The 26,225-nt window shown below is 39.5% G+C and overlaps 1 protein-coding gene across 6 annotated transcripts; it reads right to left on the bottom strand.

Moving 5' to 3' along the window:
- Window positions 1-1,010: 1,010 nt before the first annotated feature.
- LOC144201182 (3',5'-cyclic-AMP phosphodiesterase 4B-like) lies at window positions 1,011-26,225 on the bottom strand. Of its 6 annotated transcripts, none has more exons than XM_077723611.1 (17): window positions 26,021-26,225; window positions 24,280-24,368; window positions 22,598-22,845; window positions 20,601-20,792; window positions 20,486-20,522; window positions 19,884-19,954; window positions 19,549-19,598; window positions 12,034-12,287; window positions 6,804-6,897; window positions 5,743-5,945; window positions 5,458-5,556; window positions 5,166-5,330; window positions 4,541-4,640; window positions 4,207-4,361; window positions 4,004-4,126; window positions 3,745-3,927; window positions 1,011-3,024 (listed from the first exon to the last, which is right to left on the bottom strand). In XM_077723611.1, exons 2-17 carry the CDS (start codon window positions 24,319-24,321, stop codon window positions 2,674-2,676), a joined length of 2,367 nt encoding a protein of 788 aa, XP_077579737.1. In that variant the 5' UTR covers window positions 24,322-24,368; window positions 26,021-26,225; the 3' UTR covers window positions 1,011-2,673. The 6 variants fall into 6 exon arrangements, with proteins under 6 accessions (XP_077579737.1, XP_077579738.1, XP_077579739.1 ...); XM_077723612.1 differs by having other exon boundaries at window positions 12,034-12,146; window positions 26,021-26,220; XM_077723613.1 differs by lacking the exons at window positions 22,598-22,845; window positions 24,280-24,368; window positions 26,021-26,225 and adding an exon at window positions 21,826-22,014.

Below are 26,225 nucleotides of genomic sequence, written 5' to 3'. Positions count from 1 at the left end.
GTATAAGTGGGGCACGAGTTGGTGTAGTGGGTTGCACACTCGCCTTTGCACCGAGAGAACGTGAGTTCGCTTCCCGGTGTCGGCGGTTCACTGACCAAGCAAGCGGTCGAGGGTCGGCCGAAGGCCGACCCGAGAACGCCTTTCGCACAGACAGGTCCATCAACATTCTTCCGAACTGCCGAAGGCAGTTCGGAATATAACCTTTTGCTGAAAAGTATGACTAAGTGTTTAATATAAATTAAAAAGATTTTTCTTTTTTTTTTCCCCCCTTCTTCTTATTCCATTGACCAATTCTTCTTTCCAGTTATTTTCAGCCAAACGACGGCAGCGGGAATCGAACCCAGGTCTCCCAGACGGGAGTCCAGTGATCTAACCTCTGCGCCAACCAAGTGACTACACTTTGCTTTGTAATCATTTCAGTGTCTTTCCAAGAAGTCCACAGAAACAACTAAGTGAAAAAGTGTCTCGACCGGGAATCGAACCCAGGTCTCCCACACGGGAGTCCAGTGATCTAACCTCTGCGCCAACCAAGTGACTACACTTTTCTTCGTAATCATTTCAGTGTCTTTCCAAGAAGTCCACAGAAACAACTAAGTGGAAAAAGAGTCTCGACTGGGAATCGAACCCAGGTCTCCCACACGGGAGTCCAGTGATCTAACCACTGCGCCAACCAAGTGACTACACTTTTCTTTGTAATCATTTGAGTTTCTTGAGAAATCCACAGAAACAACTAAGTGGAAAAAGTGTGACAACTGGGAATCGAACCCAGGTCTCCCAGACAGGAGTCCAGTGAACTAACCTCTGCACCACCAAATAGCTACACTTTTCTTGGTCATCATTTGAAGATCGTGCCTGCAAATACACAGAAACAACTAAGTGAAAAGGTGTCCCAACCGGGATTTGAACCCAGATGAGAGACAAGAGAGTTAACCACTACGCAACAATTTGGCTACATTTGGCATACCTTTGTCGTCATTTGAAGGTGTTGACTACAAGTATACAGAAACAAGTTAAATGTTAATACATGCCCATTTTAATAATCTGATAGAAAACATTTGTTGAGCACAACATATACAATTTCACAATAAGCACTGTGAAGTAAACATTGAAAATATAACTTTAATAATAGGTTTCCACAAATATTGCAATCTGTACAATGACCTGTCACCGTACACTTTATCCTGAAATCAATAGTTTTCATTAATGCAAAACATACTTTTCTACCTCTCTTACTCAAAACTAACAAAAGTATACAGTACTTTTTTCAAATAGTTCAAATTGGAACTGCATAATATCATGTGATGGTCTCACAATATAACAAAAATAGCGGCGCGCAATTCAACAAAGCCACTAAAAATCAGTCTTAACTGATTTGACATGTGGTAGTGCATATAAATAACACTTATACGGTGACAATTTTGAACCAATATCAATAGTATACTGTACAAGATAATAAATACACTGTTACAAACAGCGGAAGAATCAGCACTACATGGCTGGGTGCAACAAGTTTCTGTGCAATTGTGTGATCGTTTTCCACACGCGCCCACACACACACACTCACACACACGTACAGGCATGACATAATGGCCAGATGCTCTTTTTTAATAACGCTTGCACTTGACAACGTGGTACCTTGAAGGTAGTGTTGACAGAGCAGCAAAAGAAAAAAGCTGCGGAACTGTCGACAAAGTGCCGCAATAAAAATGTGAAGATAAAATTATGAAATCACTCATTTGTCGTTAAATGCACACACAGGTGCCCAGGCTCGTTTGATGTTTAGAATGAGTCATGTTGTGGAGTGAATTTTCCATAACAGGTGAGTGTTTGACTTTACGGAAAGGGAAATGAAATTTTAAATGCTGATGTTTGAGCTCAGTGTGAAGTAAAGTTAAGGGAGTTGTTAAAATGACACAATCTTTGGATTGGAGAAACGCCGTTGGTAATTGCTTGGATGTAAAATACACATCCGTTATTTTGGTTTCACGTTTTGTCCTTTTGAATTACTGATACTTTGGGCCACAAAGTGCAAAATGTGCGGGAAGTCAAAGTGATTTTGAGATGCAGCAACTGAATGCTTAAGTGAGAACGAGCTCATACTATTGCCGGAAGAGCAGGAAGACCGTGTGAGACAAACATTTCACCTCTGTAGAAAATGGCACAATGCTACATGAATGTGTTCAATAAATTAAAATAAAATAAAATGATGCAATGTTGTTTTAAAAAAAAAAATGAAGAAAAAAGGCACACATTCATTTTTAAGAGAGGAAAAAAAACAGCTTGGTTACTATAAACTATCTGAATAGTAGTCTTGGATGAACATTTAATCCAAACACAATAGATAGTATGTGTTGGTAAATATATCGATGTCATGTCCTGAAGTGCAAGTTGGGAATTTTTCACTTGTTCGTGTACACAAACCAAATGAATTGTCTTCTTTCGCTACTTTGCTTCTGAGATTCAACAGAAGTCCACCATCTTCCCATCCTGATGGATGGAAAAACAAACTGCCGTAAGGTTTCCGAGGCTCATCGGCAGGCGTGCCCAGCATTCGGTAAGGCGCTCTCCACCCAGAAAGCTCCAAAGAGCCACGCATTGCAGGATTTCTCAACTGCAATCAAACGAAAGCCAAAGAGGCACTACGCTCTCAAAAACTGACCCTTTTCGGCCCCGCTATGTCTCATCGTGCGTCGGGGCGCCATCCCCTCCCAGCTGGGAGTGGTGACCTCGGGGCGGCGTCTCGCCGTCGCACGCTGACGTCTCCATGACCGAGTTGTCGCTTTCCTGCTCGTCCAAGGTTAGCTCAAACTGAAACTTGCTGGGGGCGGGACCGCCCTCCGCATCGCCGTGTGGTTCAGCGTCCGTTTCGCTGGAGTAAAATGGTGGGGAGGGACTTTGGGGGATCATACTCTGGTACCAGTTCCTATTGTCCTCTAGCATATCCAGGATGTCCTGAGCATCCGGGTGGACCAGGTCAGCCCAAGTCTCCCACAGAGGATGTACGATGTAGTCAATGAAGCCCACCTAAAAGGGTTAAAGGAAGGCGTCAGTAAATGACTCACGGTAATAAGATCATACTAATAATCATCAGTGGAGTAGTACATTATATACTCTGTAACTACATTTGGGTAGATCTGTTGCCATGAACTTTTTGGCTGCCATTGTTCAAAGCATTTGAAATAGGAGGGCCTACCTTTTGATCTATTGCCATCAAAAGTGTTTTTAATATCAATTTCCGTGTTTCACTGACTGCAAATACTCTGACCTGGGTTGGCAGTAAATGTGTTAAAAAAACTAATGTGCAATTATTTGAAAACAAACATGGTAACATTGTGTAATTGTAAGGGCAATTTTTTGATCAATTGCCAGTAAAAACTGCTTTTAACATCTATACTGTACTATACTATATTATATAATATTAAAATAAAATTGAAAAAAATGTAGTTGAAAAAATTTGGGTATATTGTAGAGTTTTATCATGTCTTATTCTGATTAAAGTAGACCAATCGTGTGAAGGCTGTAGAATGTTTCAGTGACAGTGACGGAGAGTTCTCTATCACTGGCAAATAGTTAATATAAGAAATAATATGCAGAGACAAAATTGTGAAGGTTGTCCTTCTGGTAAGTGGAAAAATGTTATTGTGTGGTCAATTTAAAAACAGTTCAGTTTTAGAGCTAATTTGGTTAATTAATGGCAGCCAAAGAGTTAAGGTGATCTCCTGTGTTTTAGTGCAAAAACTCCACCTGTGTCCTCTCCACCGACGCTGTGTGTTTGTCACACATGGGGCTGATCTCCATCCCCCGTTCTCTCTCTCGATCTCCCTGGTGAAAAAACTCGTCCATGATCCTGTCTGTCCACTGCCGGTACAGATCCAGAGGCTTGGTGGGATTGCTCAGATCCGCACAGTGGACCATATTCCGAAGAACCTGCGTGAATGGCATGCCGTTAACATTTTGAACTTTTGTGTTAAACCTTTCCCAAAAGTTTGAATGAGCGATTTACCTGCATTCTGTCTGTGTAGTTGTCCAACAAAAGGACGCCCGAACTGGTCACTTTCTTGGTCTCCACCATTGTCTTAAGGTCCGCTAGTAGGCTCATGTGTTTCGACATGTCAGTTGCTAAAACCTGAGAAGGTGTCCACATGTGAGCCATTTTTTTGTGGTTTAAAAAAGACAAACAAAAGGTTTGCAGAGTTCTTTCCTCACCATGTCAATAACCATTCTTCTCAGTGTCTGCCTTTGTTTCTTGCCAAGGTTTTGAAAGATATCACAGTTGTCTTGCTGCAGCAGTTTGAAGCCCACAGCCAGGTGATGGTTCTCCAGCACCGACTCGTCGTTGTACATCAGAGCCAGTTCTGAGTCTGTGGGAGTAAGGCAGAAATGACAGGAATTAAATGGAGCTCAGGTAACTATAGCAACCGTGCACCGTCTCCCTAAACACCCACGCCATTGCCTTTGGAGACGGATCACTGTAAATCTTGCAAATATGCCTGCATACTAAACATTTGCAGTGGAAATAATGTGACGAAACGATGCTTACTTGTGTTGATTAGAAACTGATTGGACACTCCAGGGTGATCCACGTCGTGAATTGCAGCTGCAAAAATGGCGGCCAGGATTTCCAGATCAGTAAAGACGGCCTGTTTTGAGAGGGCAATCAAACAAAGCATATGTTATTCAGCATTTCTGTAGTATAACATGTAGCTCGTTATAATTCAACTGCTCAAAAACCTGAACCTGTGACCTATTGATGGAAATAAATGTCCAATCCTATTACTAAGTAGGAATTAGTCCATATGTATACCAACTTTTGTTTTGTTGACAATTTTTTACAGATCTTGGACTCTGATTTTCCAGTTAAAAAGCTATTTTGACATTACATCACCACTACACTTGGAAAACACTCCACAAAGTTTTGTAATTGAGTCGCCAAGCAGGATTGTCATGCATTTGAAGCCTATCCTTTTGTGTGGTAAATATCTAGTATGAAACTTGATTACGGTTGACGTCAAAGCCAGCCAGAGTGCTCATTAAAAAAATAAAAAGACATGAGGCCTAGTTTCATAGTCAACCAACCCTAAATATGCAAGATTATTATAACTTTTGTGAGGGCGAATGATAATGATATAATGACATAAGTAGGTGTAAAACTATGACACACTTACATCCAATGCTGGAGTGGACAGTAGAATATGAGTGGACTGGGCGACGTCGGCGGCATGTAGGCTATTGTGGTAGGCCACGTCTGAGTGGTAGTGGCTCTCCAGGGTGAGCATGAATGACACAAATGTATCAGTTGGAATCTTGAAAGTTCTCATTAGGTCTCGTTCCTGTGTATCAAATGGAGGACAATTTTTTTAGCACATTTGCAGGAGCAAATTCAGTTCATCTTTTGAATGTATGTGTTAATTATTTCCTGAGCTATTTTGAAAATGAAAACAAAGGTAAAAGACTAACCTGGAAGATGGCGTACATGATGCATGTAAGGGGTCGGTTGTGGGAATGTTCTGCAATTCTGAAGATGTTCAGTCCCCATTTATTGATGTCCTCCAGGTCCTGTTAAGAAGGAAGCCACAATGTAAAAAAAAAAGGATAGTAAGCATTTTCTTATTATTATTCTATAACGTTGCCATTGACTGCCATTCAAAATAAATTTATCCATGTCAGAGGCATTGAAACACAATCATCCACTGCAAGACCTCCATGTCCGGCTCCCAATAAGATGATAAATGGACCAATTACCTTTGACAGTAGTTCTTCCTGATCTGTCTTCACCCCGAAACGATTGTTGGTGCCTCCAGAGATGCAAGGTGTGTAGCTGGACTTCCTCACCCCGCCTATCTGAGTCATCGGGCCACCTTGCTGCTGTTGTGAATGGCCTTGCCTGCGTTTTCTTTCTCTTGACTTGGGAACAGTACACGGGAGCTCCAGTTCATTCTGTTTGTCTGGAGAGCCAACAAAAAAAAAAAACATTAAAAAGTGTACAGCTAAGAAATCGTCATAAACATAACATGTGCTGTGTGTAATACTCCATCTAATGCAAACTGAAGAACTTTCGTAATTGTGCTTTTACTTGTATATTCATTCTGCTTTTTTTCCAATAAATACATTTAAAGTTGCTTGTTTTCTCCCCTTGACTTGGTTGTTTTAAAATAATGGCATCTATGCACTAGAAAAATGAAATATATTTGATATTTTCTTGCAAATTATTTAGCTTTAACCCAACATCAACATTGGAAGCAAAAGTCCTTTTGCATCCCCATAAGCATACGTTCGATTCGATATTCCAAAGCTCATTTTTCTATCGTGGATCTGAATTTTACAGTCTCCCTCATTCCATTGCCCTTATAGGTGCCATCTTGTGTTAAAACAGAATGAAAAGCCTGAAGGAGACATGAGCGGCGAAATGCTGCCAGTCTGTTAAGAAGCACAAAAACACGGCTGTCCCTGTGATGAATAATGCAATCTTTCAGAGCCGATGGCACTGTGAAACCCGGACAGGCACGTGTGCTCACATTGCAAAACACGTCAACATTCTCCCTCTCCCGCAGTCCTAGGGGAAAGTCTTTCCCGACCGAGGCCCCGCCTCCCGCCGCTAGTCTCCCTCAACATCGCACTGCAGTAAAAGCAAAAGGGACCACGTCTCCCTCCTCCAGACTAGATTAGACCGGTTTGAAGGCATTGGTGCACACAGGCTCATTCTTTCTGATACTTGACACTTTATTGGTGCCACCTGTACACATGGCTCTTTTCACGGACAATGGCATTACTGTATGTGTCTACTGTTATGTCCTGGAACTCACCCAGGAAGGTATTGGAGATGTACTCTGATACTTGGTTGCCTGAGCGACTCATCTCAGACAGGTGGCTCAGTTCCCGGTTCAGCATCCTTTTAAACTGGATGGAGAGAAAACACAAATTAAGTGGAATGTATGTATTAGCTCACTGGACTTTACTACAAAAATGTGTATTATTTCTTGTTATTTTTTTTCATCTCAGTACTTTTCTCTCCCACAAAAATATACATCATTATAATGATGCAGCTAGTTTCTCATTTTGACAATATAGCAGGGATACCAGAATAGCAAAACTCAGAGGTTAATTGGAACCCATATAACACGCAATGGTTAACAAATATAAGTTAAACAACAGGAAAAATGACAAAATATAGGGAAAAATAAATATATAAACTTCCGGGTGCCTAAATGCAAACATATGAAAGTCCACTTGTCGAAAATTTGGACACTGTAGCATATTTTTTATGCTCTTGACTATTAATTCATTGGGTGCCACTGACAGCAATAGGCGTCCAATCGATTTTTAATGAGGAGCCTACAAGTCGGTATGGTATCAACAACAATAACAGGCAACTTGTTAAGTACAAAGTCTCATTATATCTTAGGATGAATGGTTCAGCAGGGTATAAATGTGAAAATAAAGAATAAGGGTTCCCAGAGTAACCAAAACAACAACAACAAAAACACCAGACGGTCTATGAAATTTAAGGTTGATGCCATTAGTACTTTAAAAGTGGACATCTAGGTTTTAACCTAACAACATCTATAGCCAGCACCATAATCTCATCCCTATTTTAGACAAAAATGGACAAATGGGCTGCCTTCAATGCACAGACTAATTTCCGGAAAACATTAAGAGCAAATAGGACCAATTGACTAAGACACACCTTGATGTATCCCCAGGACACAGAGAACAGGTAGTTGGCCTCAGGCATGATGCTGAGCTGTGCTGAGCCCCTGGCGCTCCCCAGCAGAAGCCCTATATGCTCCTCTCTGAGTGGACCACCAAGGCTCAGCTCAGACCCTTAGCCTAACACTTCAAGGCGCAACCCGTCGGCTCAAATTTCCAATACTGGCGCCGGCTGGCAAAAATCCCCCTGCCCCTCTCCCCGAGGAGGGGCTGCGGTAGAGATCCGCATCTTCCCTCAGATGCTCGTTCGGTGCTTTCCGGGATCACAGCGATGCCATGTGATGGAATCCCCCACCATGGGATCAATATGTATCCCTCTGTCTTCTTGTTCTTGCTACATTTGACCTCCTTTAACAGAAAAAAAACCCTCTATCCCCCCAGCCGCCTTCTAGACTGAATCAGGTGACATAGGAGCGGGAAATCCAGCCTTCCTGCTCCCAGATTACGCCAAGTGGAGAGGAAGCTCCAAGACTGAGAGAGGAGAGACAGCGATAAGGGAGCGATTTAGCAAGGGGTGGGGTGGCGGGGTCTAATGCTGTGCTCTGACTGTAGAGTCCCCTGAGGTAAAATCGACGGGTGACTCTCACAAGATTTCAATGCCCCCACCTTCGCAACCCAAATGCCAAATAAGCAGTCGTGCACGGTTTTGCAACAAAAAAAAAAAATCACAATACAGGGGAATCCCTTGCAAAATATTGATCCTCTTTAAGCTATTTCCCGCTGTCACACTATAATACTATTAAACCTGACTCTTTCCCATCCATCTCTAGTGCCGTTTGGCTTCTCTAATCGCTATTTTCTGCTCAGTAATGCAGAACAGAGATCCAACGCATACTGCGCAACGTGAGGCTTCAAAGCACCGGGGCGTTCATCACACAAGTAAGGAAATGGTGGGTATTATTTACCACAGTACGAGTCTTTAAGGAGCTGCTGTGCTTAGTTAGGTCTATCATTATGTTCTAGTTTAAAGATAAGTGCAGCTTTACAATATAGCTTGAGTCAAGAGTGTGTTACGTCGCATAGACACCATTTTGCAGGCTCATAATCTGCAGGAAAGATGCAGACAGAGATGAGGAAAGACAAATGAGTTTCCCCACTACAGCCCACCCGGGTACCACCAATTGCTCGACAACCTCAAAGCCATGGCAACAGAGTCACGTGCCCCCCTGTGCTCTTCACATGGTAGACCACTCCAAAAAAACTGCACTGCATCACGTAGACACATTAAGATGCACGTGCAGACACATGCATGCAGTAATAAAGCTGATAAAAATGTAAAAAATATTTTTTTGGAATAACGTCTCAACATCATTCAACTACAGAAGCAGTTTCTGATTTGCAATGTGGATTGAACTTTTCCCTGTTGTTAAATATCTTTTTTTTCCACAGTTTAATTGCATCCAAGCAAATATCTACCTGCTTGGGAAACATGACAAAAAAGCATTCAAATCCCTGGTTGCCCTTGTGTGACTGCCAGAAGCAGTCCATGTAAATCAATTAGGGATCATGAGTTCGGTGCGTGTATTCTATTGATTAGGACTAAGTTTTTCTTTGAAATAGAGGAATAGTTCAGAACTTTGGATAGAGGTGACTACCTTAAGAAAACAATGCATATTTTTGCATAAAATAACGGTGTTAGAGGATGGATTCATTTATGTACGTTGCTGATTTAATCCATCAATTTACTTTTAGTTAAAACAAATGAAATACTACAGTCAAAAAAGCAATAAATTATTTTTTTTGATTTTTTTAAAACTATATATCAACACAAAATTTAAACTACTTTTAAAAACTAGACCAAAACAACAAGTAATTCCAATTAATTCTAATTTTAGTAAAAAAAAAACACTTTTAAAAAGAGATATTTCAACACCAAAACTTACCTTCTTCCAACTTGTTAGCATTCCAATGTATGTCCTCTCTTTTTCATAAAAACATAGTCCCATTGTCACAAAACAAAATTCCCAATGATGCTAAATCTTCAATGTATTCGAAGCATAATTCTGTATGGCAACTCTCCCAAAGTCCTCTTTCCTCGAGTCAAACAATATAATGACAAAGTACACTTAACTGACTAGCCTACACAGTTCACTAAAGATTGACGGCTCCGCCCACCACCATGGGGCATAATATTTCTCCACCTACTTCCCCCTGTTACATCTTGGATGACATGTCATTGACAAGGAGAATTTACATGCCTTTCATACCTGGCACAGTTTCAAGCACGAAAGGTACTTTTTAAAAACTCCTCACACGAAAAGTTGATCACTGATGTATTCTCGAGGAAAATTACAAACATGTCATGCGTGTTCAGCACCTATCCTCTCTTGCGTACTTCAGAACGAAATGGCCTTGAGTGAAACAATGTAGAGGAAGGCGCATATTGCAAAACAACAACTTCACAATCACGCAAAGCCCAGAGTGAGCCAATGAGCTCTGGCTCATTTACATCAGTTCACAGTGTCGCCAAAGATTCGATTAATGACTTTGGACAGCATTCTTGGTAGATTCTGACCAAACCAAAGAGTAAATATGGAAAAAAAAGTTTCATGCGTTCACATTTTGTCAAAAAATGGGGGAGTTTTATTCATGCAAGGCTCTAATTAGACACTATAATCATTACTGCTCCATGTCTGATGGCCAGGCCACACTTTTGGTCACATGGAATTCTAACACTATAATTTAATGCCCATTTCACCAATCACAGTTCCAGACCCTCTGCTACATCTGTTTCAATCATTTTGTCATTTTCTTCTCCTCTGAGGATGGCAGAGCTTCAAAGACAAAGCCACCACATCAAAGTTTCCTACTCGCGTGCACGCAGCAGCCTTGCTCGCATGTCAGCCCGCAGAGCGTTCAACTCCTCTAACAGGAGTCAGATGGCAATGTTTGTCCAAGGCCGTCACCGGCATCAGAGTGGAAGTGTGGCCAGGCTAATCATAGAGAAGGACAGGGAGGCTGCTCCCAATGCTGAGGTCATGACGACTAGCCAAGTGGTCAACAGGCTGTGTGTGGTCCTAAACCCCCCCCGGAAACACCTGTGCCCTTGAACAGTTAAAGTGGAGACACCCTCGGTCTAATTGTGGCTTTCATTTACTACATCTCGTTCAGGGGGTCATCGAATCATGAACAATGTCGCCAGTCTGGAAATGAGGAAATTCTGCCGAATGTCGAAAGGGTCCTGAACTCTTTGTCTTTACAGTCTCAGTGACGTGGTTGTCCTGTAAATACTCAACTTAACAACTTAGTCAGAACGTTCGTCTTTGTTATTGACCAACTGGGGAATGGTGCAAGGTCAGAGAGAATAGAGGAAATACAGAGACAGGAAACTGCTGTCACGGTCAGAGTCAGTCATCTGCGACGAACCATAGCGCGCTTTAAACGGAAATGGTCAACATCACCCTCAGTGTTTATAATGTAATGCCGCCACACAGTCTCCACTGTCAATGTGGGGGCTGAGTAATAGTAATTGATAGTGTGGGTTCAGTTCAGTTTACCAGAAATCAAATAAACACAGAGGTCTGTTTTAATTTAAAGGGGATTAGGACCACCAAACTCATTGGAAAAATTACCATGAATTGAAAACATCCAGCGGCCCACTTGAGGATTGGTTAGCACGTTTGTCTCACGGTATTAGGGCCGAGGGTTCGATTCTAGATGTATCCCCGGGCTTGCTCTAGGTACTCTTGTTTCTTAGGTATTATTGTGAGTGTGAATGGTTGTTTGTCTCATTGTGCCCTGTGATAGGCTGGTCACCAACTCAGGGCTTTAGACTATATTTGCAAATAGGAATTACAGGACCAACGAAAAACATTACTTGTGCAATTAAATGCATAGGACTGTTATGTTAGAACTCAAAAGATGAGAAAACAAATGGCTTAGTAATACGATAAAAGCATCTCACAAAACAATGCATCACTGAGGGACAGAATCGAAATTAAAATGACAGAACAAAGTACAAATTATGAAGAAAAAGAAGAAACTTTTTAAATTAGTCTAAGATTTTTGTTCTATTTAAATTATAGCTTGGAAACCCTGATAGCATTAAGTATTTGAGATGACATCATTGGAGAAAGTGGACTGATGCCATCTAGTCCTTAATATGACAAAAAAAAATAGATCACCATTGAAATTATTTTAAAAAGAACTCTGACATTAAATATGCCTGTAAAGAAAATGCTATGTGATACTGGCTTGGAGTGTCTAAACTTAGGCAGCAGCCTACAAATGCATCATGATCAGAATAACAATGGCTCATCTTAAAATTTTAGGACTAAGGTCAATAGATAATAAGATAACAAAATATCAAGCAAAGTGAATTCCTACCTTATTGGATGCCATGTCACTGACAGAGCGGTAGGTCTGGATGGTCTCCAACTGGTCCAGACACCAGTCAAGCTCCTCCATGGTCTCCATAGCAAGCTTCTGGTAAGATTCCTCTGCCAACAGACACATGGGCACGTAGTCAGAGCCCAAAGGAGCTAAATCCATGCTGGAACCTCCTGGCACCATGCGTGGAGGTCCGAGGGACCCTGAATGGTTTGATCTTGTAGTGGTCTGGCCGGCCGAACACCCAGGAGCTGCGGATGTAGTTGGTGAGTTGTGCACACAGAGCTCCTTCATTTTGTTGTATTGCTCCACCTCTGAAACTTTCAAAAACTGATGCTACAGTAACTGTTTGCCGAGTCTCTCAGAAGCCTCTTTCTCTCCATATCCCGTTGATTTGCTCTGAGTTGTGGGTTCTTCAACCCCCCTTCCTACTCTGTCTGCTCCCTCCACCCCCTTCTAAGACTTGCAGTCATTCGCTTAGCCACCTCACAGTGCCATTTCAGCCAGGAAGCATGCTGCCTCCTGCAGTTGGGCTTTCGTCCCCAACCTTGAAAGACCCCGTTAGTATGGGCGGGTCATTAGGGGTCTGTGGCCAACCCCCTCACTTAAAGCACACAGAGAGTTGATAAATATCTTGATTTTTAGGCGAGCAAAAATCAACAACTTGGAATTTAATACATATTTCAGCCAGTCATTATAAATATTTCAACTTGTGATCTACTTTGAAGAATTTCTTTTGTTTGTTTTTGTGGTTGAACGTTTGCAATGAGGTAAAAATATAATACCTTTTAGTTCCAGTGTTCTTCTACCTTTCAAAATGACTGACCAATGTTCTTGAGCCTTATTTTACCTTCCATTGCCTCTAACTATTTTTGACGTGTTTGGGTATTTTGGCATAAACCTTAAAAGCACTGAAAGTCTTCCCAGTTCAAATGTCAATGTCAAATTTATCAAAGAATTGAGCATTCTACTTGTGAAAGTACAGTACGTCAATAGACACATATTTGCCAGCATTTTCTCCGAGCTGAAGAGACAGCTGCTGAACATTCAAGAAGTCAGTAAAACGCAGATGAATTCTACTTAAACTTAGATGAACTGCAAGAGGAACTCCCGTCACGCCACCTCACGTCATAAAAAGGCTTCTCTGAATCTCGCCGAGGAAAAAAAGAGAGGGGGGTATATTATACCCAACATTAAACCTTGTTTGCACAAGTAACAGAAGAGGCAAACTTTGACTCTGATTTTGAAACGAGGCCCAACCAGGACCAAACCATGTGCCAAGAAAGCAAAGTACTTCCTATTTAACCTTGAACTTGAAACATGGCTGGGAATTAAAAGAAGAGTGAATCAATGTTGCCATTATTATAAAACTATATACACAGACTTGTGAGATGATTTAGCTCGTGACGTGTGAAGAAGGAAATTAAATAGCATGCCAGAGAGAATGTTGATTCAACAAATTTGTGCCTGAAAAGAGGTGACACCGCTCACATCTGGATTTCCCCACCTTCCTTTTTCCTTGTAAATCACCCATCGACTTCATAAGCGTCACACATGGAATAAATCTACCCCATCTGCTTAGCACAAGAAAAAAGCATCTCCATTTTACGTCAATCTGCTGGATCAAAGCCTTCACTCCAACCAAGTGGCAAACAGCTTCTTAACAAAGCACAATAAAATTTTTAGTGCCTGCGTGCCACGACCAAATACCTGAACACATGACATGTGCTCCTAATTAGAAGAATTGGATCTTCAGATATTCGTCATTGGTATCAAACCCAAGGTTTGAGGGCTAAATCTGTTTTGCCACACCTGTTTGTGTGGCCTGCGAACGCAAATTATTTGGATTGACTCCATGTTTCTTGGTATGTTACAAGCATAAAAAAAACCATTTAATATTGAATAGTTGTTGAATATAACATTTTTGACTCAAATAGATAGGTATCGGTTCCCCAGAATGCTCTTGGCCCTAAAAGTTCACAATTTCAATTGGACACACCAGGGGAAGCCAATAAATTATTTTATAAGACTAAACAGTGTTACTATTAACAACCAAAATTACAAAATTGTAATTAAAAAAATGCTAATGATATTTAGGAGGCCTTTAATCCCAGTTTAAGCGATAATGCATGAAAGGAATATTATGGGTAATAAAGTGAAGTTGGAAATGAAACGTACTCTTGGTTACAAACTACTGGTCACTAAGCTTTGCGGTCAAGCTATTTCCGAGAATCGCACCGTTCATAAAAGTTTGTGGCAGGGAGCTGAAAATTCAGCATCAAACCCATTTATGCAAAAAAGTGGTAAACTCTTGACGCACAGCATACACGAGTGTTAAACCACATCCTGCTCCAGTTCCCTTCAGTCAGAGTGTACAGTCAGACAGTCAAACTGGGTAATCAGAATTCAAAGGCTTGGCTCATCTATTCTGCAAATAAGACCTGGAGCATTTAAATAATTGCTGTCAAGGTTATAAAAAATATTCATTATGATTGCATTTTTTTTTTTTAAAGAAAATGCTCCTTGGAGGATAATTTCATAAAAATTGTGCAGCTGTTTTCTAGCCAAACTGTTATCTTAATTCAATTGCAATTCCATCTAACCACAAAATTTAGCCACCGCCAAAATAGAGGGGAAAAAAAACAAGGCAATAAGGCAATCAATTAAGGCTGATTAAAGATAACGATTTAGTTCACATAAGTCATATCCTGGAGCCAATTATATATATTGCAAATTCTTAATGTTGAACTGAAGAATAAATGTAACAGGGTGAAAAACATTTAACATTGTAAATAAAATACATAATATTTTATCAGTTTTTTCAAGGTTATTAATACTGTATTTTTCAGACTATAAAGCACATTTAAAATCATTATCAAATCTGTAATTGTTAATATTTTGGATTAGCAAAAGATTTCTCTTTCCAATGTTGTCATTAAGTTTCACTTTGTTTATTTTTTGTCTCGGTTCTTCCTGTTCTCTTAGCTCGTCTCATCCAGGTATGCCTTGTTGCCTCACCCATCTGTTTGTATTTAATTCCCTGTTTTCATTCTCTCAATCTTGGTTCACTTGCCCATATGGCATCACGTCATCTCTTAAATGCGGTGCCCTTTTCCTACTTTTAATTTTTCATTTTGACTCTGTTACTTGAGTGTCCTGTCTACCCTCTTGCCTTTCCATGCTTGTATAATTCCAGTTCCATTGCTTTTTTCCTACACACCACGACTATCATAGTATAATTCTGAGCAAATTAGCTTTAACTATACCTCACCAGTAACAAAATAACTTCTGAACAAGGTACTTTTTATAAATGTGTTTTTCCATGCAAACATTCACCAAAAAACCCACAATTTTTTACAGACTAATAATTAAATGAACAAATTTCAACTGCAAATTCTCGACAACTTCGCTGCCAGAAAAAAATGCTTCAACTGACACTTGAAACCACCTACACTGACATATCTCACTGTCGCCATTCAAAATTGTTGTGACGCACTTATGCACGTCGGGTTTGAGAAACCTACACCCAGATATAGTGTGGGGTACTTTTCCAGTCCCACCCTCCTTTTTAATCTACGTCTCTTAATGCCTTGGCCATATGCAGGCGGCTACTATGAGGACAACAGGTCTCAGTGTGCAGACACACGCTGTCTGCCTTCACACTCTCCCCTATAGGGCCACAAACCGGCCTCTGTGAGCACCATCTAACAACACTGGCTAGGCTTAAACATGCCCCAAAATCCATTCCTGGCCAAGACACCATCTACTCTCATCCACCTCACACTGCTCCTCTGTGTGCTCAATCTACCCCCCCAAAACCTGTTTCCTTGGCTGTTTGGCTGATGTGTAGTTTGCAAAACTGCACTACCCAATCCACCATGAACACTCGTTACTGATTATTTTAATGCAAGCGCGTTATATAAGAGAATATCACACAACTGCTCCAATAAGGGAAGGTAATTAGCATTAAACTTATCTGCCATAACACTGGATGAATTGGTTTAAGGGATCAAAAATGTCATTAAGAACCATAGATTTCAGGGTGTGCACTTTAAAGGATAGAATGAAGTTATGCAATGGAGGTAGATGTTGTGACCAATGTTAAGTGTATTCATGCTTATCTGACTTGTGAGGAAATACTAATACCATATATGACTGTCCAGTTAGGTTTGAGTCATTAGTTTGTTAGCTCCAAGATTTCTATCTACGCAAACACACATTCTTTATGGTGATGTAATGACATTGTGTGTGTGAGAGACAAAGACAGGGGGGCCTCTCTGACATCAATATGTGCAACAATGATCTTTTTTGCATTGACTTCTCACAACATGTTTGCCTGACACACACACACGCATTACTGAGTAATACATTCCTTCTCGCAATTGATAAACTTGTTGTTTTAGACGGGAAAAAACGTCAACTTGGATGGAAAATGTTTCAATTAGAAAAATACTTCAAAATAGTATTTTTTTAAGTGGATTTAGTATGACTCTGCATTATAATTTCTTACTTGGATTATATTTTCAAATGTTTTCTTCCTATGGGGAGTAAAATGAATTAAAGTACAGTCAGACATGTGAAGAAAGCTATTACAAAAAAATAATTCATAGTAAAATACAATAAATATTACATCTGCTGTAATGAATTACATTAAGCCAATGACTGATTGTTATTCATTATGGTTTACTCTTGTTCTTGATTTAGCATTTGAAAGGTGGCTTATTCATTTGTTAAATTGAATGTAGTGGGAAAAGTACCTCTTGTAAGAGCAGGATGTTAAATAGTTTTGTTTCACGTTTTGAAATCAGTTTACATTTTCACACTACCATTTGCATAATTAACCCAATTACTATCAGATGTACACTGAATTGCTTTGCCTTTCTTTTATTGTTGCTCTAAATATAGTAAATGAGTGATACCAATTTAAGAAATTATTGTGCAAATTGCAATTTCAAGTTGAATGATTCAAAACGAATACAAAAAAGGGTCCATTGGGATCAAAAGTGACAGTGAATGATCCATATATATTGTCTTCTCTTAATAACAACCCTTCACTTTGATGGCGCAATTTACGTCCGTGACGGATTGAAATCTCTTCAGCTGTCAAAACTAAAGACTTGAGTTGTTATACGAACATTCACATGCACACACACACACTTCATCAAGGCCTGCTTGACGACCCGCTAACAATGCGCTATGGAGCTTTGTTGGCAAGGGACAGCTTGAGGGATGGGCCGCAACTAGGTTTATGACTCTACTGACGTCAATGACATAATTCAAATACTTAACCAAGCTGCTGCTTCCAGCCCTTAGGATCCTCTCTTTTGGCTACGGGCCTGGAAAAGAAAACCTGAAACGGATTTTTGCTGCACACGCGGATTCGAGTAACTGCCCCAGACTAAACTGGAGTGACTTGGCTGGTGACATAAATCAATAAAGTAATCGGATTGTGCTACTTTACATGTGAAGGAGTAGTAGATATGCGTTTTTTAGACAGTCGGTTTCCTTATCTTAAATCCTTTCTGAAGATAAACATTGGAATGGAATCCAATAACTGACTTTTAGCACCCTCCCATTTGAAATGGTTTGGATATCCAGACCATGAGTTAAAACTTGACCCGACCAATTCTTGGAAGTACAAGTAGTTAATACTACTAAGAGCTGTAACAAAATAGTAATAAGAAAATGACGGTCAAGCGCGTCATATAAAAACTTTGATTTATATTCATCAAGTGTAATACACAGAGCAAAGCTTATAATTTAAATCATTCAGGGAAGAGTGAGCCCTTTGTTGGCCGCTATGCTCACGGGACTTGAGTTAGATGGGGTCAAGATTTTTTACTCAGAAAAAAAAGCAAAAAAAGCAAACTCACATGACCAACACTTCAGCCATTCTCAATATTTCTAGTTGATAGCGTAAACAGTGTAAAGTGGCAAAGTAATAGCACCCGCATTGCTCTAGTGTTCTCCCCTTACAGCTCGTGACTGTGGTCATGTGTTTTAGGTCCATTTCACTTCTCCCATATCCAATCTGAAGTGCATAAAAAAAAAAAAAAAACGATAAACCATTTTTTTTGTATTCCCTATGAACCCGTCTGCAATAATCAGGTCAATAAATTTAAGATGTTTTCTCAACGCACAGTCTATCTTTTATCACTATTCTGGGATGACTCCTTTGCTCACAGAAATGGAAAACAGGAACAATCTGGTCTCCTTTTCCGTTCACATCGATGAGAAAATGAGACCGAAAGAACACAAAGGAACAATCCTTGTTATTCAGAAGCAGGTGTGGGTTCTTTGTTTGCACAGATGTATCTGATGACACTGTCAATGACGAAACTGAATGGGCCCTGTCTGCATTCAAAATAGCATTTTAAAGTGTCTTAACAGGCAATCGTGTTCAAGAGCAATCGCAAAGGAAGGTCAAGGTTGTAACGTGAGAATAAGGTAATTAAGGTACGTATTTCTTTCCTGCTAGGGATGCTGCTGCAGACCATCTGTGATAATAGGAAGTGGAGAGTACCCGCTTTGAAGCCTTTGCTGACGTCAATCAGGCTTGAGGAACCAGTGCAGCAGGAAAAAAAAATGTGTCCGTGTCTCCTCCCTCATTTTTATCCAAACTTTCCCTACGGCAGTTACATTTCTGAATACGGGGCCTGTTTAAAACCTGAAATGATTCATTCCCTAGCCAAACCTCAGGTTAATGTCACTTTAATTGGCAAAAAGTTGTCTTTTGGTTAGAAATCAACTAAAAGTTGTTGTTTTTCAGAGGGGTTCATTTTATATTACGCTAGTCTACAACCATTCACATAAAAGACCAATTTATAGTCTTTAATTAACATATTATGCATGCTTTGGGGAAGTTGGAGGGGAATGCAATAAATGCAAGGAAAGTACAAGGAGATTAAATTCATAGAAAAATGTTGATAAATGTTTTTGCAGCGTTATATTTTATTTTGAATGATTAGAAAGCTTAGTTATTATGAACCCCTTGAATTGAATAAGTAAATATTTTGAAATTTCATGAATATCATTACTCTGTATTTATTTGATTTAGTCAATTGAAATGAATACATATAAATGTGAACCATAAAACAATCTATATCAAAACTAAAGTGTTTATTTAACAATTAAAAATATCTTTAACCTCCAATTACCTTTCATTCAGTCACAATTGACCCAACATATATGGAGGGGCCGTAGTATAGGTCCCTAAATGACTAATGGGATCATTATATTATATTATATATAACATAGAAAAACCTCATTGTTGAGAATCAAAGTATGGTGCTTTTTTTGTGTGAATTCTAATTCAAAGCATGAGTAGATCATAACCATATACTTTTGGTTAATCTGATTTTGTATTACTTGGAAATGTCAGACTAGACGCAGCACTGCCTGTCACTGACTGTAAGATGAAGCCTTCTTCAACTAAGAGCGACAACTTCATTCTGATAAGGTCATCAAGTGAATTACTATCAGAGACAGCAAAAGACAGATGGTGGAACTTACCAGACAAACAGACTTTAGTGAGAGGAGGTTGATTTGCAGCAGGAGACCTCCTATAATTAGACATTAACAGGTCATGAAAAATAAAGGAAGAAAAAAAAATTCATTTATGATAACTTTCAGAGTGATCAATTAATACTGTATCAACCTCAGTTGAATTCTATTATAAAATGGGCAACAAACCATTTTAGTATTAAATTGTGCTTATTTTTTGTTTAATATACTATATTCAAGGTAGGAAAAGAAAAGTTTCTTTGAGACACTACTTGCATGGAATGTTTTTGATACACTAGCGCCCTCAAAAGACATTTCCAGTTATTACAAAGGGTTGAACTTACTTATTGGATGTACATTGCACATTTGTCAAAGTGGTGAAGTTATTTCTGACAGTCCGAAGGCTTGCCAGGACCTGGGAAAACATTTGATGATCAGAAACTGTAGAAATACTTGCAAAATCTACTACACTCCCACCAAAATAAGAGTACTATATATAAATATGAGACCTCTTTTTTTTTGGTGTCAAGGTGCATGGATGGGAATGCGTTATTTGGCTTGTACGGTACAGTGAAAAAAGAAAACACATTAATAGTGTATCAATCCATCTATATGATGAATGAAGGGATCCAGTATGTGTTTACAGTTTAAAGTACTATGCCACTTTTTGGCTGTCACTGTGTGGGAGTACTTCTGTTTAGAAACCAATAATAGTAACAAGGCATTGTGTAATATTTGTAAACAGAGTATTTAAACTGGAGGTAATAGCAGAGCTCACTTTAATTTCAAAATAATAATGTAGGGTGAAATTGAGGACAATCATGGGAAAGATAATAAGAAGCCATTAGGTAGGGTGAAAGTTACTTATAAATGGTGCTGAAGAACAGCGCCACTTTCAAATTAGACCACCAAGAACATTGGTATTCGTTTCCTTGGAGCTACTTACTTGGGCAAAGGGAGTCACAATCAAGTCCTCTCCATGACTAAAGGTTAATTAGACAAAAAAAAGGTGATTAGACAAGATAATGGCAGACAAAGGCACTATTTGCAAGACAACTTACAGTTCACCAACGATGGAAGAGTTTCGAGAAAGAGATTTTGGCGACAATTCATAGTCACTGTCGGAGCGGTAAAGAAAGGACTCGCGACGTTGACCGTGGCTTGCCAGGTTGGGATGAAGAACCAGACCTGAACTCGGGGAGGCTTGAGGGTCTGAAGGACTACAACACAGTGATGCATTCTCTCCCTCCAAGCTGGACATAAGGGAAATCAAACAGCATTTAGATTTGAAGAAAAACAGCCATCTGTGTATTAAAAAAAAAGAATGTCATATTCAGGAAGAAATCCACACCAGCTCACTATGGGGAAGAGGTTAAGGGTATACCCTGAATTCTTCCCAATCCATGGCAGGTCACTGGCTTTAGTTTGTTTTTATGAGTGTGTAGTTAAAAAATACACCACACAAAAGAAATAACTGAAAAGTGTATATTATATAAGAAATAACACATTATGCTTGGAAAAGTGTGCTGGCTTGCTGACTATTGCCTCAGTCCACGCTATGGAAATGAAGCTCACCCACTCGCCACTCCAAAATATTGTGGTTATCTCAATTGCTGTTGAACATACTTTTTTAAAAAGTACCCTCAGTTCGTGGTTTTTCGGAGAGGACATTTTTACCGCAATGGAAAACCTATTCCATCCATGGTGTAATCAATGAAAATGTATATTTAATCAAGTACAAATCACTCATTCATGCTTTTTTTCCAGTTTTATGTTCCATTCTAACAGTCACTGAAACATTCCTTCACTTTGTAAACTGAAGAAAACCTTAATTATTGCTGTTTTTATTTTAAAAATAATATTTCTGTTAAGCAGTCATTGGTCTGAACCCAACCATTTTTTTCTTTAAAGCACTTTGCCACATATATTTCATTCTAATTCATGCTTATTCATGTAATGATGAACACCAGCACTTCAATTCTGCCAATCAAGATCAGATTAATGCGAAAAAACTCCCACACAGAGCAGACTGCGTCATCTGCGTCTCATTTCACGTCATCTAAATCCCAACTTGACACATTAACATGATTTACCAAAGTAATCTCGTAATCTGTTACTGACTACACACCGTGTGGTTTGTCAACAAAATAAAATCAATGCAAAACAACAATAACCATTAGCAAACTGATGACTATACATTCAATTTTCCCAAGAACTAGCACTGCCCCCAAAACAACAACATAAATCCACATAAAATCACCAGAATCCGGCTTAGTCGAGAGTCACCTGGGAGCCGAGAGGTGTGCTTCGCTGAGCCCCTCCTCGCTGAAATCAAAGTGCCCGGTTCTACACCGGGAGGACTTCCTTAACATTCCTCTCTACCCTCGATCTCCTTCCTTAATATTTCTTTAGGGATTCAAGCCCTTCAAGAGAAACCAATGCTGTTACTGTCCTTCTTCCTGTCCAGCTGAGTACCACATGCTGGAATAATGTTGGTTTGGCAGGCGGATAAGGCACATCTGGGATGGGCCACAGGGAAGGGATTCAGTTGTTTATCTGACTGGCTGGCTGGCTGTTTTCTCACCATGTTAAACCACTACGGATTAGCAAGCGAGTTCAAGCAAATGACTGTTGCAATATAGAAAAATGCACATCTTAAATGGTTCACCTTATAATAACTAAAAGGCATATTCTTACAAGCAATTAAGTTGGAAAAAGGCGTAATATGCCCTCTGACTTGAGTATGTAATTCACAAAATATTTAGGAAACCTGGCCAGGAACAAACAAAACAGTCTACCAATAAGATCCCATCACTGGCAATATAAAAAATGAAAATGCATTATCTTGTTTTATGCATGTTGTAAATAAGAAATTTAAACGAAATAGGCTCCCTTTTCTGTTTTTTTAAATATCCCTTAAATGGTACAGATATATCCTGGATTTTTTTTGGCACAAAATTGAATGCACACGGTTGTTGTTCTCAAATAACAGAGACAGTTGCAAAAGATTAGAAATAGTTCCCAAAAGTGCTTTAGATTGAAACATTTGGAGCCTCACCTGTCTGAGTCAGCCTTTGTAATGTCAATCCGAGGGAGGGAAGCAATAGGTAGACTTGTTGGCCTGGCGTAAATCATCGGGTCCTCCACTGGGGATGGGAAACTTCCCCTTTCCTGCTCCTTCTCGGCTTGTCGCCATGACAACGGAGGCAGCTGCAAGTTACCGGAAAACCGCCGATGGACTTTACACACTTCTACGGCAAGGGTACTGCCTGAGGGAAATTGGGATACAGAAGGATCCTTCTTCTCCTGATAGAAAATGAGAAGAAAACAGCTATTGAGTGCTTTGGATATTAACATGGACAGGGAAAAAAAAGTTATCTTTCAAAGGGAAATCCCTCTAGGTGAAAAAGATTTGCAGTATAAAACAAAAAAATCAAAACAGACAAAGGTAAGATATACTGCAGATCTATGGTCAAAAATATCATAGGGAGCATGCAACATTATGAATTTTCAATTTTGAAAAGGAAGATCATTAAAAGAGCAAAGAAGCCATCCTCCTCTAAGGTAGTTAGTATTCTGCTGAGTTTGCAGTAGCTTCTTGGAAATGCAATGAGTCTGATGTATTGTGCCTGTTTTGGAGACGACGGTATAAAATTACTCGCATCCAAAGCTCAAAGTGAAAATTGAGCCTTAGGATACAATTAATGTTTCCCGGCAAAAAAAAAAAAACTGGATTGAACCAATATGAAAAACACATTCCGCATACTAGAAAAAAATCCTAATCAATATTTCACTGTGGCACAGCTGAATTGTATCTGAATATTGACAGTAATTCTAGTATTTCATTGATTTCTTGGTCAGATGAGGAAACATTACAATTGTACTTCAAGTGTTTTCCTGTATTTACACGCAAGCACTATCCAAATAACTTTTGTATTTGATCACCTTGAAATACAAAGATCCAAACATGGAAAAGCTCTTATTTTTTTCCTCAATGCTTATGAAACAGAACAAAGATGAAAAGTAGCATCTGCAAGCTTCTAACAAAGTGGAGTGGATTGAAGGTGGAGTGGATAATTTCCCGATGGAGATGAAAGCGCTTTTTAAGCAACGTTGAAGCTCTTTGGGTTAGTTACAAGTCCAACAAATTTAAAAAAATAAAGCAAAAGCACATGGAATGAGGCTGAAAGAGGATGCTCCAATACAGACCTTCAATACTTAAACCCTTGCAGAGCAGATGTTCTGAATACTACACTGACATGCAAACATAACAAGGAACTAGTCCAGGGAAAAGAATTAGATACGGTAAATACACACAGAGACTAGTCAGACACAGTAGGGAATTATAGCACGTCCTTTGAGGTCCTTTTAGACCACATCAAAGTCAATCATCTGGTCAGCCACTGAAGTGATAAACAGAGAGGAATATACAAAACTAAAATACACGTCTCTCTCTCTCTCTCTTGCGCTTCCCTTCAGCGTAAGCCCAAAAGGACATCCTGACGTGGGCTGTCTTTTAGCACCTTTCGTCCTCTTCCCACCTCACTCCATCATCTCCATAACACTCTCTTACACACCTTCATGCGTGCATACAGTCATCTTTTTGAGTCACAAACAGATTGACTTGTTGCGTCTTAAGACTGCTTCCGTAGAAAATAACACACACTTGGAGTCATAACGATTTTTTTTTTAAACAGAACAGGATCTGTACTAGATTCAATGGGAAGATTCAATACTTACGTCTCCCAATGTGACTCCTTGGACACTGTGACTTTTCTTCATTGTCAGCCACTTTCAGCACCACGGCCTTGATTATATTATCAGAAAATCTGCAAATTAGGAGTAGGAAAAAGAACTTCAATTAGTAATTAAACTTGCCAGTGAACCTATGTTACCAACACTATTGATATACTATAATTTTGGGACAGATTTGTGGTACAATATAATGCAACATTTCTATTGGGCAGCAAGGATAGGGCAAGAATAACAACCAGTGGACAGAAACAAACGTGAAACCAGTTAAATGTCTCTAACACAACTTTTTAAGTAAAATATAAAAAGGAAGATCACCAAGATTAAACAAATTCACTAAAATTAACTTAAAAGTGACATTACTAAATGCTGATTGTTTGCATAATTAAAAAAAACTGCCCACACACTCAGCCCATGAAATTAGACACGGTTAGCTCTGATCTGCCTTGATCGCATTTAGGCATTCATTGGCTGCCATTGACGGCAAGAGACATCCAATTTATTTTGTTTTATAAGGCTGAGAGCATTGGATTGAACACCTATTGCCATCACTGGCAGCCACCATGTTAATTATCCCAACTGGCCATGAAAGTAAGGCTTAAACGCACCCATTATCAAATAGCTGCAGTGAGAAAACCAAAAGGCAGACAAGAGTGACTAATCTTTGTGACAGAAATGGATCAATATATTCCACTCTTGTCCTCCAATCACGCCACACGATTGCCTATCCCAGCTGACTTTGGGCAAAGGGGGTACACCCTGAATTAATCATAGAGCAGAAACATGCACCATATTGAATGTGCATGAGTCATTATGCCAATCAATCTACTTGCCTCACAAGTCACGTGTTCATTTTAATGAAGTCCACTTGAGTTCAATTTTAGAGTCACATGATGTGTTGGAGCATGGTGGAGAGTGCTTATTCAGTCAGGGTGGACCCTTCCTACTGCCCGCTGAGATAAAACACGTGGAAAATGAATGAATGAATTATGAAATGACTGATGTTTCAGTAAAAACACAGCTTTTCTACTCGTCTATCTCAATGGTCTGCAATATTACGTGGCACGAAGCATCACATTATAAAGACTTAGAAGCTCTTCAAACAAGAGCGAGACCAAGTTATATTTGCTCAGATGATGTCATAGAATATCAGGACATGCGATCATCGCTAGAACGAGGATTGTGCCTTTTTTATGTCAAAGGTCAATTTGTCAGGTCAAATGAGAAGCATATGAAGTTAAAGTCATAAAGAATAATTACTGGATTATCAAATACTGAGATGTGGCCTTAAACAATAAGAATCCATCATTGTGTCAATGGTTTAAAATAAATTGCACATTTGCCCTAAAATGTCATTTCTATTTGGAATTTTTGAATGAGATAAAAAGGGACATAAATGCTGGTGCGACTTATAATGATATGGTATTCCATTTTCTTCATAATCATATGCAAGATCATATTCTGTAACCACACCTGCAATGGAAAATCATCTAAAAAATATACTATGTCATCATGGGATATGATGGGCTTTAACTACAATATTTACCACAAAACACAAGTATATCAAAGCAGGAATAAAACAATGAGTTAATTAATGTAACAGTTAACAGGCAATGGAGCAAAACTTTTAAAATATCATAAAAACCCTAAACCTAACACAAATGAGCATGGAATGAGAAAAGGTAAAGAAACACAAAAGATGTTTAGAAAACATTAAAAGTGTGTTTACCTGAAGGGTTCCTTGGTTTCTGCCGTTGAACGCTCAGTCTCTGCTCGGCTGTCTCATCCCTCCACTGACAATGCCTTTGCCTCCTCTTTCTTTATTTGTGCCATTCGCGCTCGTCGCTCCTCGCGAGCGGAAGAGCTCATCGATTGGCTTTGTCACCGTCCTCGCATATCCATCCGCCAGCCAATGTTTGCGTGCTCCGCCACGG

This window comes from Stigmatopora nigra, chromosome 9 (assembly GCF_051989575.1).
Source record: "Stigmatopora nigra isolate UIUO_SnigA chromosome 9, RoL_Snig_1.1, whole genome shotgun sequence".
Classification (NCBI taxonomy): domain Eukaryota; kingdom Metazoa; phylum Chordata; class Actinopteri; order Syngnathiformes; family Syngnathidae; genus Stigmatopora; species Stigmatopora nigra.
Note: the sequence above shows the minus strand (reverse complement) of the source record. Positions and strands in the feature narration are given on the sequence as shown.

Excerpts from the sequence above, each read along its gene's own strand:
- LOC144201182 (XM_077723611.1), bottom strand. The coding sequence starts at position 24,321 with ATGAAGAAAAGTCACAGTGTCCAAGGAGTCACATTGGGAGAC. Across the intron at positions 22,846-24,279 it reads AAGGAGTCACATTGGGAGAC|GAGAAGAAGGATCCTTCTGT; the intron begins GTAAGTATTGAA and ends ATTTTCTATCAG. Across the intron at positions 4,641-5,165 it reads TGTCCACTCCAGCATTGGAT|GCCGTCTTTACTGATCTGGA; the intron begins GTAAGTGTGTCA and ends CTCTCAAAACAG.